Source organism: Staurois parvus, unplaced genomic scaffold (genome assembly GCF_062004578.1).
Source record: "Staurois parvus isolate SC_StPar_1 unplaced genomic scaffold, SC_StPar_1.0 ptg000172l, whole genome shotgun sequence".
Classification (NCBI taxonomy): domain Eukaryota; kingdom Metazoa; phylum Chordata; class Amphibia; order Anura; family Ranidae; genus Staurois; species Staurois parvus.
The window spans coordinates 11,947,296-11,960,182 of NW_028317968.1; the positions used below are offsets into that span (position 1 = coordinate 11,947,296).

General features: G+C 42.6%; 1 protein-coding gene across 1 annotated transcript in view; it reads left to right on the top strand.

Annotated features, from left to right (window-relative positions):
- Positions 1-4,939: 4,939 nt before the first annotated feature.
- The window catches only part of MFSD2A (MFSD2 lysolipid transporter A, lysophospholipid), a 28,274-nt gene continuing 20,326 nt past the window's right edge, over positions 4,940-12,887 (top strand). The window contains exons 1-3 of the mRNA XM_089676689.1: positions 4,940-5,228; positions 11,354-11,482; positions 11,838-11,962. Coding sequence (XP_089532815.1) covers positions 5,154-5,228; positions 11,354-11,482; positions 11,838-11,962 — 329 coding nt within the window. The 5' untranslated portion in view covers positions 4,940-5,153. The remainder of the gene's footprint in view (positions 5,229-11,353; positions 11,483-11,837; positions 11,963-12,887) is intronic.

Genomic DNA, 12,887 nt, shown 5'->3' on the forward strand with positions numbered 1-12,887 from the left:
TAAAGTGTTACTAAACCCAGAACCCTACATTCACTATATCTGGTCTCCCACAGTACACTCAACATGGAAATGCAATTATTTTAGTAATTATAAACTGCTAAATACCTTTTCTCATGAGCAGTTAGAGCAGTCTTGTGACTTCTATCAGTGTCCAGCCGAGCACTGGTTAAAGCTTGTAGGAGGAGTTTTCATTCTGCTCTGGGAGGATGCAGGACCCCTGACCTCTGTCTGGACAGTGCTGATTAGCCCTGTGCTGATCGCATGCACTCTCCCAAGAAAAAAACCCCTCTCTAGCAATACACACCAAACTGAGCATGTGCAGAGTGACTCCACACGATATGTCTTATCAGGAGATAAGAGGGGGACACTGGAAGAAGGGGAGGATCAGAGGAGACAGGATCAAACAACATTTTTACACAACGCAGAGGATTAACCCCGTAGGTTCCACAGTGGGTATAACAAGCATGCTTTACTACATATACAGACTGATTTGACTGCTGTGGGTTTAGTAACACTTTAGATCTACTAACTTTATCCAATTATATTTTTAAGGAGACAATAAGGCCTGTTTTTTGAAAAGACCTTATTGTTTTAGTTTCAGGAGCCACATTTTTGGGAAGACAAAAGTTTTCTTTTAAAAGTATGTTGGTGTTTTACAGCCAGGAGGTTGCACTTCAAAAAATAGTTGAGACCTGTTTTGTTTTTTTTACAGAAAATCTGTTTTATTCCCAAGAGTGAGCTATTCACATCCATATCCTGTACTAAGATAGTACAGTAAAAATTATTTATTTTATTCACCAATTCTTGAAAAGAATGATGTATGGCTTAAAAAAAACACCTTGATGAGCTGGAATCCTATTTCCAAACTCTGTATATTAAAAACTATGATTTCTTAAAAAAGAAAAAAACAAAATACACCAGTTTTCAGAAACTAGAATGACACAGCAGATCACCGGAATGCAGTTGCCGGTTGTCGGCTGCACTTTCCTCACTCTGTTACAGCGTGAGGAAAGTACTGCCGAGAACCGGAAATTGTCAGTGAAGGGATTGGCACCAGTCATCAGGGCACTGTGTGAATGGCTTTGTAGTTTTCTGGGACCTGTCATGTGTCCCAGAAGACTACGGGGAGAGAGGGGGGGAGGACAACTTCCACTTCTGATCACCAGCGGAAGTATGAGCGGGTACCTGTCAAATTTGGGCACCCACTCCCCAAAGGTACCAATCCTTAATGGGGAGCGGGGGACAAAGCCTTAAAGCAGAACTTCCCCTTTTAGGTGGAGCTCTGCTTTAAGGTTTCTTGTCTGTTGCTTGGGAATTCAAAGTTTCAGCTCCCTCCATAAATTTTCTACAGGATTAAGGTCTGGAGACTGGCCGGGCCACTCCAGGACCTTAATGTGATTTTTCTTGAGCCACTCCTTTGTTGCCTTAACAGTATGTTTTGGGTCATTGTCATGCTGGAAGACCCATCCGCGATCCATCATGGATGGGTAACTAGTAACGATCAATTGCGGAGGCAATTATTTGGTATGATAAAGGGTAGATATGTTTATAGTATATAGTCTTAGAAATACAACAGTCCCTTTGAGGGCAAGCATAATGCTGATGAAACAGAGTTTTACACCCCTGCTCTATGCTATAGGCAGTGTCAGAAGATTTTCTATTACACCCATTACGTCTTTATTACCATGTCTGAAGTGTTACAAGTGTCTCATGTCTCTGTGCTACACATATATTTCTCTTTTTTACACACAGTGCACTTCTAACACTTCTGTATTATACACAGTGGCTATTACCTTTCTGCTACATGCAGTTCCTTCTCCTTCTTTAATATGCACAATGCCTCAAATATTCAGTACAAAAAGTATCTAAGGCCCCTACTCCACATAATGCTTATAATATGCATTGCCTCAAGCTTGTGTGTTACATGTAGTGCTTTACACCCTTCTATTGGACTCGGCAAAATTGATTTTGTGCGGATTTACGAAATACACACAAAAAACACGAGCTGCACTTGCAGTGCCATTCCATATTAATGGCATTCCAACCCAGCAAAGCAGGTATGCATTTCTCAGGTTCAACAAATGCGGCAAAACATATTGTTAAAAATATGCATGTAACTCAAAAAGGTGCACGTGATTCTTTGCACTTCTCAGCCTTTTCTCTACTATGCAGCCCTCTATGTACTTCTCAGTCCTCGCTCTACTAATTTGCAGCCTTTTATCTACTTTGCAGCCCACTCTCTTCTTTGCAGCTTACTCACCACTATGTATCCCTTTCTCTACTTCCAGGCTCACTCTCTGCTTACTAGCCTTCTCTCTATTTTATAGTTTTCTCTATTTTGCAGCCCTTTCTCAGCTTCACAGCTCTCTTTTTACTAGTCAGCCTTCGCTCTACTTTTCAGCCTCTCCCTGCTTTGTAGCCCTCTCTCTATTCTGCAGCTTTCTTTCTACTTTGCAGTGTTTTTTGTACTTTGCAGCTAATGGTTAGTACTTATGCCTGGCAGTACTAGGGTCGTTGGTTTGAATCCCAACCACTGCACCACCTGCCTGGAGTTTGCATGTTCTCCCTGTGCCTGCGTGGCTTTCCTCCGGGTATTCCTGTTTCCTCCCACACTCCAAAGACATGCAGCCCTCTCTTTACCTCTCAGTCTCCTCTCTACACCTCTCAGCCTTCTCTCTACTATGCAGCCTCTCTGTGCCTCTTTATCTTCTCTCTACTATGCAGCCCTCTCTGTACCTCTCAGTCTTCTGTATTCTATACAGCCTCTCTGTACCTCTCAGCCTTCTCTCTACTATGCAGCCCCTCTGTACCTCTCAGCCTTCTCTCTACTATGCAGCCTCTCTGTACCGCTCAGCCTTCTCTCTACTATGCATCTCTCAATGTACCTCTTTGTATTCTCTCTACTATGCAGCCTCCCTGTACCTCTTTGTATTCTCTATACTATGCAGCCCTCTCTGTACCTCTCAGTCTTCTCTCTACTGTGCAGCCCTCTCTGTACCTCTCAGCCTCCTCTCTACTATGCAGCCTCTCTGTACCTCTCAGCCTCCTCTCTACTATGCAGCCTCTCTGTACCTCTCAGCCTCCTCTCTACCATGCAGCCCACTCTGTACCTCTCAGCCTTCTCTCTACCATGCAGCCCTCCTCCCCCTCCCCCCAAAAAGCCATAAGTCCTCCCTTCTCTCTGCTTTCCAACTCTCTCTCTACTTTGGAGCCTTCCCTCTACTTTCCAGCTCTCTCTCTACTTTGGAGCTTTCTGTCTACTTTCCAGCTCTCTCTCTCTACTTTGGAGCCTTCTCTCTACTTCCCAGCTCTCTCTCTACTTTGGAGCATTCTCTCTACTTTCCATCTCTCTCTACTTTGGAGCCTTCTCTCTACTTTCCAGCTCTCTCTTTACTTTGGAGCCTTCTCTCTACTTTCCAGCTCTCTCTATTCTGGAGCCTTCTCTCTACTTTCCAGCTCTCTCTCCACTTTGGAGCCTTCTCTCTACTTTCCAGCTCTCTCTCTACTTTGGAGCCTTCCCTCTACTTTCCAGCTCTCTCTCTACTTTGGAGCCTTCTCTCTACTTTCCAGCTCTCTGTCTACTTTGGAGCCTTCTCTCTACTTTCCAGCTCTCTCTCTACTTTGGAGCCTTCTCTCTACTTTCCAGCTCTCTCTACTTTGGAGCTTTCTCTCTACTTTCCAGCTCTCCACTTTGGAGCCTTCTTTCTACTTTCCAGCTCTCTCTCTACTTTGGAGCTTTCTCTCTACTTTCCAGCTCTCTCTCTACTTTGGAGCCTTCTCTCTACTCCCCAGCTCTCTCTCTACTTTGGAGCATTCTCTCTACTTTCCAGCTCTCTCTACTTTGGAGTCTTCTCTCTACTTTCCAGATCTCTCTACTTTGGAGCCTTCTCTCTACTTCCCAGCTCTCTCTCTCTACTTTGGAGCCTTCTCTCTACTTCCCAGCTCTCTCTCTACTTTGAAGCATTCTCTCTACTTTCCAGCTCTTTCTACTTTGGAGCCTTCTCTTTACTTTCCAGCCCTCTCTCTACTTTGGAGCCTTTTCTCTTTTCCCCAGCTCTCTCCCTACTTTTGAGCCTTCAATCTACTTTCCAGCTCTCTACTTTGGAGCCTTCTCTCTACTTTGGAGCATTCTCTCTACTTTGGAGCATTCTCTCTACTTTGGAGCATTCTCTCTACTTTCCAGCTCTCTCTACTTTGGAGCATTCTCTCTACTTTCCAGCTCTCTCTACTTTGGAGCCTTCTCTCTACTTCCCAGCTCTCTCTCTACTTTGCAGCCTTTTCTCTACTTCCCAGACATCTCTCTACTATGCAACCCTCTCTGTACTTCTCAGACTTCTCTGTATATGGTATCCTCTGCTTCCCAGCTCCCTTTGTACTTTGATACTCTCTGCAGTCCTCTCTACTTCCTAGCCTTCTCTCTACTGTGCAACCCTCACTTTGCCTTCTGTCTGCTATGCAGCCCTCTCTTTTTTTTCTCAATTTCTCTCAGTTCCCCTGTCTTCTCTCTACCATGCAACCCTTTCTCTCCTTTGCAGCCTAATAAGCCCTCTCTTTATCTTCTCTCTACCTTTAGGATTTAAACAGAATTTGTGTGTGCCTATTCTAGAACGTTTGCATGGTGACTTCTCTCCAGCAGATAGACTACTATCCCCTGTCATTTTTTTAGCTGATTACCTCATCAATTACTTTATAGAAACTTCCTAGGAAATGCAATTTAGTGGATCTGCAGTTAGTGTAATGTATATATACAGAGAGCTGTCATCATTCAGTGGCGTGGCCATCTCTGATGCACTTCTTGACAAGTGTGCTGTAGAGTGTAGTAGAACATGCTGAGCTGGGGAAGGAAGCAGGCGGTATAGTAAGGGGGTGTGGAGTCACAGAGGGGTGCACACGTAATACGTGGGCGTGACGATCTCAGGGGGGCGCGGCTGCATTTCATTCATTTGCCACATTTATCCAAAGGAGAGGAGAACGCTGCGAGAGAGAAGCCGGCTCTACTGTCCGGAGAACAGATATTCCTGGGCTCGGCTCCTTTACAGCACACCTTCCCTTCTACAGCCTGTACACAACACATTGTCCTACCTTCTCCTGTACAGCCGGCACACCTTCCCTTCTCCTGTACAGCCGGCACACAGCACATTGCCCTACCCGGGATGGAGAAGCAGTCTGAGAGCGCTTCGTGTACCGGGCTTCTGGGGGAGAAAGACCAACCCAAGATCCAAGGAGAGGTATGTATGTCTACTACATCCAGCTGCACCACCCATCCTCCTCGCTACATTCCCCTGCCACTGTCTATTTATTATGTGTGCATGTGTATTTATACATTTTTTGAAGAAAAGCAGGACAAATAAAGTCTGTTTAATAAATATTATTCATTTTTACTGTTATTTGCAATGTTTTTCCTACTTTTTCATTAGGATTGTTGTGTGTATGTGTGTGTGTGTGTGTATATATATATCTCACAAGAATCCTAATGAAAAAGTAGGAAAAACATTAACACATAGAACAGTAAAAATTAATGAAAAAGTAGGAAAAACAATACATAGAACAGTAAAAATGTATAAATAAATTAATAGTAAAGAAATATTGTGTATATATGTGTGTGTGTGTGTGTATTTTTTATATTACTTATGTGTATATATTTTTTATTATTTATACATTTTTACTGTTCTATGTATTGTTTTTCCTACTTTTTCATTAGGATTGGTGTGTGTGTGTGTGTGTGTGTGTGTATATATTTATTATTATTATTATTTAAAAAAATTAAATGTATATATTTTTTATTATCTATTTTTTTGTGGTAGCAAAGCGGATCATAGCTTGACATTCTCTGCCCGAATAGTTGTGTGTTCCTATATAATGTGTATATACTCAAGCCCTAAGCTGCCCACACATTCCACAATTTTCCTTGTTCAGTTTCCTTTAGATTTATCTTCAACCATGTAGTGCAAGGGCCTGTTTGGATATAAATTGAAAGTGTTTAGGTTTGCCCTTGTTATATGGGTTTTGGTAAATCTAAAGGAAAATTGTCTTGTGTATTTGTAATACTATATATGATCTAGCACAAAAGCAACACACATGCAGTGGTAATGCTATGCTTTCTATACCTCTAATATCTCTATAAATGATTTGTTTATGGTGAAGGTACACTGAGAGCTGTTTTCGACTTTAAACCAAGGAGCGGTACCTTGTACGCCTGTACATACTTGGCCCATAAAGCTGAGTCTGATAGAGGTGGATCGGTATCTGATCAGGAAAGCCAGGTTCCCTATGTGGTGTGCTGTGGTTGTGTAGAATGACATGTACGTTGGTGTGCCACTCCCCAAGGCCCTCACACTACATAGAAGTAGCCGGCTGGATGAGCGACATGATGCCCTGAATGTGATGTCATGATATCAGGAGACATTTGGGTCTCCAGGGTTGGGTATTCCCTCTATCACCATGAGGAATTTCAATGTACAAGCTCAGCCCATGTGACTGGGGACAGGAGAGTGGCTGTGTCCTTCCTCTGTCCTGTGTCATTGAAGTTCTTTCCTATGGCTCGCAGCGTGCTCATATCGCGGCCACCGTGTACTTTCCAGTGATGAGGCTTCCTAGAGATCGCTGATCACAAAGCTTAACAGGATATACACGTCATACGTAATAGAAATCCCACATAGATGTGTGTAGAAAAACCTGCAGACAAGGACGTGTTGACTTTTGTGCAGGTTAAACTCATGGAACTCAGTTCTTCTAGATTCCTTCACATGACCTGGTTCTGGAATGAGGGGCAGTCTGTAATAGAAATGGTCCCAGGTTTGGGGAACATGACCCTGCATTCCTTTCCATTGTTCATTATCTGCGTATAGTAGAGTACTAATACTGTATTATAGCACATGTATCAACGTTCAGTTTGGCTAATTTCCCAGACTGTTACTACGGCAACCACATTCAGGATTTGTCCAGGATTGAATAATCTTGCTCTCTCTTTCAGGAGAGGGACCATTGCTTAGTCTACTGACTAGCCTGAGCACAGATCTTATATATTGATCATTATATAGGATTTCTAAAGTCCAGCAGTTTGAGTTCCTTTACACTTGTTTGAGGGGCGGTAAAAGCAGGGGGTTGAGTTGTGTTTTTACCACCCACACCCTTCACCTGCAAAGGCAGCCGGACAGGCCATGGTCACAATTCTTCAGTTTGTGGCTGTGGCAAAAAAATCTATCCCATCTTGTTCAGTGGGCAATACCTCCACTGAACCCTTCCCATTCAGGCGAATAGTGCTGCTGCACAATTGTGTGCATTGCACAGTATGTGGCACAGTAGGTTGGCATGTTGAGGAGCTGTGATATTGTCAAATGTCTCTGAAAAGCAATCAACCATGGATCACTTTTCAGAAGAGCAGCTAGTTTTTGTTTTTTTTTCTTCTGCTGTAGACCCAGCCTTAGTGCAGTGCTTTAATGAAGGGAGACTACAGATTATAATTATTATACAGAATTTATATAGCGCCAACAGTTTGCACAGCGCTTTACAAAATGAAGGTAGACATTAGTTACAATGCAATTTGGTACAAGAGGAAACAGAGGGCCCTACTCATTAGATGAAATATGTGTGTATAATAAATATATATATAATATATTCCAACAAATCTGTATCAAAAAGTATTCTTCCTTCTAGCCAAGGGTGTGTCTGATGATACTGACAGATAATCAGTCAGACAGGTGCTCGTGAGCGAACACCTTGTATATAGAACACTTTCATTTTTATTTGACTTATAGTAAACGTTTGGAGATTTCTTGTATAACAAACCTGCATTCCAAAGTATGTTAATTATGTCCTGATTTTTATTTAACCTATTCTGATCTTTAGAAGGTATCCTATGTAAGGAACCTTCATTCAGTTAAAAGGGTGTGTGCTGGTCCCTGCACATAGGTGCTTGTAAGCATACTTTTTTTTTTTTTTTTTTTTTTTTTTGCAGCACTTTGATTTTTATTTAACCCATAGTCCACTTTTGGAGAGATCACATACAACAAACTTCCTTTAAAAGTATGTTGTATGTCCTGATTTTTGTTTAACTTATTCTGATCTTTTGATGCATCATACACAAAGAATTTGCATTCCTTCAGAAGTAGATTGCATGTTCTGACCTTGAATCTAAAGCTAGCCATACAGTGTCCTCCAGGCTGAACAGAAAAAAAAAGGAACAGGTTCCTTAATCCACACAATTTCAGTTCAGATGAAAGGATCTCCCACTGCAGCTACTGTTTTGGACAGCCGGCTGTCAAAATACCTGAACAGTGGCTTCATCTGATAGGATGCAGCCACTATTCAGCTGAAAATGTCCAGCAGGCTCCTTCAACAAAAGTTGATCAAATTGGCTGAGCTTTGCACAGTGTACAGCCAGCCTTTTTCATTTCTAATCCAGAGGAAATTACACAATTATGTTGTAAGTTTTTTTCACAGTACTGGTCAGGGGCAGACTGACAACTCATGGGGCCCCCGGGGATTATGGGGCCCCCGTGTCCTCGCCCACACCCAAAAAAGCCTATGAAAAAGCCAATGAAAGGTACCAGGGGCATCTCATGGGGCCCCCTACTGACCCTGGGCCCTCAGGCAGTGCCAGAGTGGCTAAATGGTCAGTCCGCCCCTGGTACTGGTAAAAACATCGAAATCCAGAAACCTGAAGTGAGATAACTCTGGGGGCTGTCATTGCTGACCTGCTTTGGCTGTCTTGGGCTTTAATACTTCGAGTCAATAACCTGCAGCAGCCTGAAATTCAGACTGAAGTCTGAATTCCTTATCTGTATATTTGTTCCAGGCAGTAATTAAACGTCCTGAAGCCTTTGGAACATCATGATGGCCAGACAACCAGAATTTTCAGAAGCAGAGGTCAGCAGTGGTAGCCTTTATACTCTACCAGTACAGGTTTCTTTTGAAGCCCAACGTTAGCCACACCATTTTGGTTTTGGACAGAGCAGGCGAGGGTTAGAGCAGTGGTTGTCAAGTTATGAGCTATAGGGGGCTTCAATTGCAGCCCCTGTCATCACCAAAGGGCCGCACATGATGTTCAAGATATGTAACGCTTGAGAGGACTGTCAGACTGTAGACCTCATAGGAAATGATGGTCAGAAAGTGTGGACATGCTACATTTTTGGCTGGAGATATGCTGCAGAAGACGATAGGAAACCAGGAACGTGTTACATGAGGCTAGTAGAGATCAATGCTCTGACCTTAATCAATGTTCCCATTACAGACTGCTGAGGTCCAAAGGCCGCACCTCCTATACCAAAGGGCCGCATGTGGCCCTCGGGCCACAGGTTGGGCACCAGGGTTTAGAGCCTCTGGGAAGCTTTTATTGCTGCCTGTGTATCTTTTGGGAAATGTTTTCTTTATTTCCCGTCAGGACAGGAAGCAAGAGGAAATCTCTTCCAACAAGAGCCAGACCATTATATTTTTGCTTAGCAGAGTGGAAGAGGATTAGAACTCCTGACAATGCTTTTATTGCTGTCTGTTCCTTCCTTTTATCATTGACAACTGCATTCTCTGTTCCTTGCCCTGGTCTCACAGGGACAGTAAAGCTGCCCTATTCAACTTTTGGTCTGTTCCGGATCAATTGGATGAAATTTGCCTTGTGGGCGGCCCAGTCAGACTACTCACACCCAACATCCTAGGATTGAAAAGTCAAAGCCAGGTGAAAATTTGTCAGCCAGACAGTGACTGCATACAGTCAGATAAAGACACTGAGCATTTTGACAGTCGCTGCCAGGTGACAGCTGTCAAAAGTTAATAGCCCAACAGGAGGGGTCTGTCCACCTGTGCTTTGTGTGGATGGAGGATTCTGTTTTAACAGTGCACAAGTCAGTGAGGGAAAAAAATACTATTAGCAGCTCCATCCAAAACTGAAAAAAAAAAACTGGTTGGAGTCTGGCTTTAAGAACTGTCTTGGCTGTCCTACTATGTATTCTGTTGGCCTATTTATGCTTTTATTTAGTTCAAGGTGAGACTTTCCTTGTAACGCCCTGAGTACAAATCTGTCCGTCAAGGTAATTGGAGTGCAATCCTCTCTCCTGTATTATATCTAAAATAATTTATAGTGGCAATAAAGAGTAGCTGAAAGGAAAATTCATTCATTCCTGCTCTAGCATTTTATTAAGGAAATGATTGGGAATCTGGTTGCTGTAGGTGAAAGGTATTTTCAAGCTGACTTTTATATGAGGCTGGTTATAAATTTGAAAAAATAAAACCGCATTTCCTGTTTGTCTAACTTGAAATCCGTGCTAATCAGCGGGTAACAAGAAATTCCCACCAGGAATACAGGAATTAAAAATATGCAGTTGGCTTTTTTTTCTGTATATGCTTTGATGGTATTGCATGAATTCCATTTATATAAAAGGGGGGGAAACCACAACATGATATTTTGGGTAGGTCTAATGTATGCTTTGTCTACAAACAGCAGGACTAGGGTGCACCTAAGCAAACAGTTGATTGGTTGTTTTCCTATTATAATATGGTGGGAAAGCACATTTATTGTTTACCAAGGTAGATTGAATTTCTGTTGTGACTTCCTGCCACCTGGGCAGTTACAGAAAATTTGACAATTGCTGTCCCTTCCTCTTCTATGTAAGCCAGAAATAGTCATTGTTCCTATATTACTGCCGCATACTTGTACTGGCCTGGGGGCTCATTCACATTAGTGCCAACCTGTGCTGCCACAATGCATGGCAGTGCACCTACATTGTAATGAAAAGAATGCACCTACTTTATGTGCAGGGCGTTGTGGTAGAGTACAATACACTGTAGCAAACCAAACTACACTGCCTTTTTTTCTCCTTTTTTTTTTTTTTCTCTTTCTTTTTCTCCCTTTTTTTTCTCCTTTTTTTTTTTTTTTTTCTCTTTTTCGCCTTTTTTTTTTTTTTCTCCTTTTTTCATCAGTTGTGCATTGGCAGCCTATTCATAGTAAATAGGCTTCCTTAATGCAATGCATGTGCATTAACAAGTGTGAATGGGCCCTTAAGGTTTTCTGCACTGGTTGTTTGCTATTTAGAGGGCAGGATGGAGCTATTTTTACCAATGTTTTGCTAATTGAAGTCCAATGTATGGCTACCCTTGGTAGGATAGGTTAATAAAGTTACTCAGGTCAATAGAGTACAGGTGCGGCCTCAGCTTGCCGTTTGGTGCTCGGTTATTTCAAGCCACTCTATAATCTGCTCTTGGCATACGAAGTTCACCTTGGCACAGTGGCTGGAAGGGTATTAATATTTCCATTCTTGTGACTTTCATGTTTGGTTTCCACCACTACAATCATTATGGCTGTGTATTGCAGGACATGATGTGCACAAAGTACTCAAAACATTTGTGGATTTGTTCTTTTCAGAGGCAACGAGGGAAACATAAACTGTCTGTGTACAGTAAGATATGTTTTGCCATTGGTGGAGCTCCATATCAGATCACCGGATGTGCCCTAGGATTCTTCCTGCAGATGTACCTCCTTGATGTAGTACAGGTAAATGGTGCCCTCACTTGCTATGGCGTATATATAAAGATTCTTATAAACTACCCCGCAAGAAATTATATTTACATAAATATAAAGGGGGAAATTTACTAACACTGGAGAGTGCAAAATCTGGTGCAGCTCTGCATTGAAACCAATCAGCTTCCAGGTTTTATTGACAAAGCCTAATTGAACAAACTGAAGTTAAAAACTAATTGGCTACCATGGTTACCATGCACAGATGCACCAGATTCTGACCGCTCTGGTTTTAGTAAATCAATCTCAAAGAGTACTTATTTAGTTGTATTATTCCATATGGTTTTAAAGTAAGTAATGACCAAAAAACAACCTCTTGGTTTTCCTGCAGTTGCCTCCCTTTAAGGCTTCCATTATCCTCTTCACTGGAAGGGTGTGGGATGCTATCACCGACCCTTTGGTTGGGTTTTTTGTCAGTAAGAGCACATGGACGCCGTTTGGCCGACTGCTGCCATGGTAAGTTCAAGAAAATGATATGAAAAACTTTACATATAAGAATTGAGATCAGTATTGAAGAGTTTTCTTGGTAGTGGTGGGGAAAAGTAAGGGGTCCATACCTATGTTTGAAAACATGTAATTTGATCTGCATAGATCAAGGCACGGGCATGTGGAAAACCATAACACTGTGTTGAGGTGCATTTTATGTAACGCACTACGGCATGTTGCAGCACTCTGCATTACATATTTTTGACAGTAAAATAAGAAAAAAAAAGGGGTGGGGGTGATGTGGGAGTAAACCAAGCAGTGTGTTCTAACAGCACATTGCTCCACCCCTCGCTGCCCCTACACAGCATGCACATGCTTTAGTTCGCAAGCAGGTGTGAATGCGCCCTTAAAGTAACTCCTTGCTCCACTGTTGTCAAAGTGTCACAACGCAATTTATACATTAACACAATTGGACTGTGTAACCAGGAAAACCATTTGCTCTGCAGCTTTGGCCCATGTGATCCTGTCTGTATAGTAACACTACTGGGCTTGTTCAAAGAGCAAGGTGCCAGGTGCGGTAACCAATAAGACCGGGTCATTTGGGGGTGGGTGATAGCATGAAAACCCACAGCTTTTGCCCATGTGATCATGTCTGGACAGTAATGTTACTGGGCTTGGTGCCGAGGGCAGTAACCAATTAGGGTCATTTGGGGGTAGGTGATGGCATGAAAACCCACAGCTTTGCCCATGTGATCCTGTCTGTATAATAACGCTACTGGGCTTGTTCAAAGAGCAAGGTGCCAAGGGCGGTATCCAATTAGGGTAATTTGGGGGTGGGTGATGGCATGAAAACCCACAGCTTTGTCCCATGTGATCCTCTCTGGACAGTAACACTACTGGACTGGTTCAAAGAGCAAGGTACCAGGCATAACCAATAGCAACCAATAAGACCGGG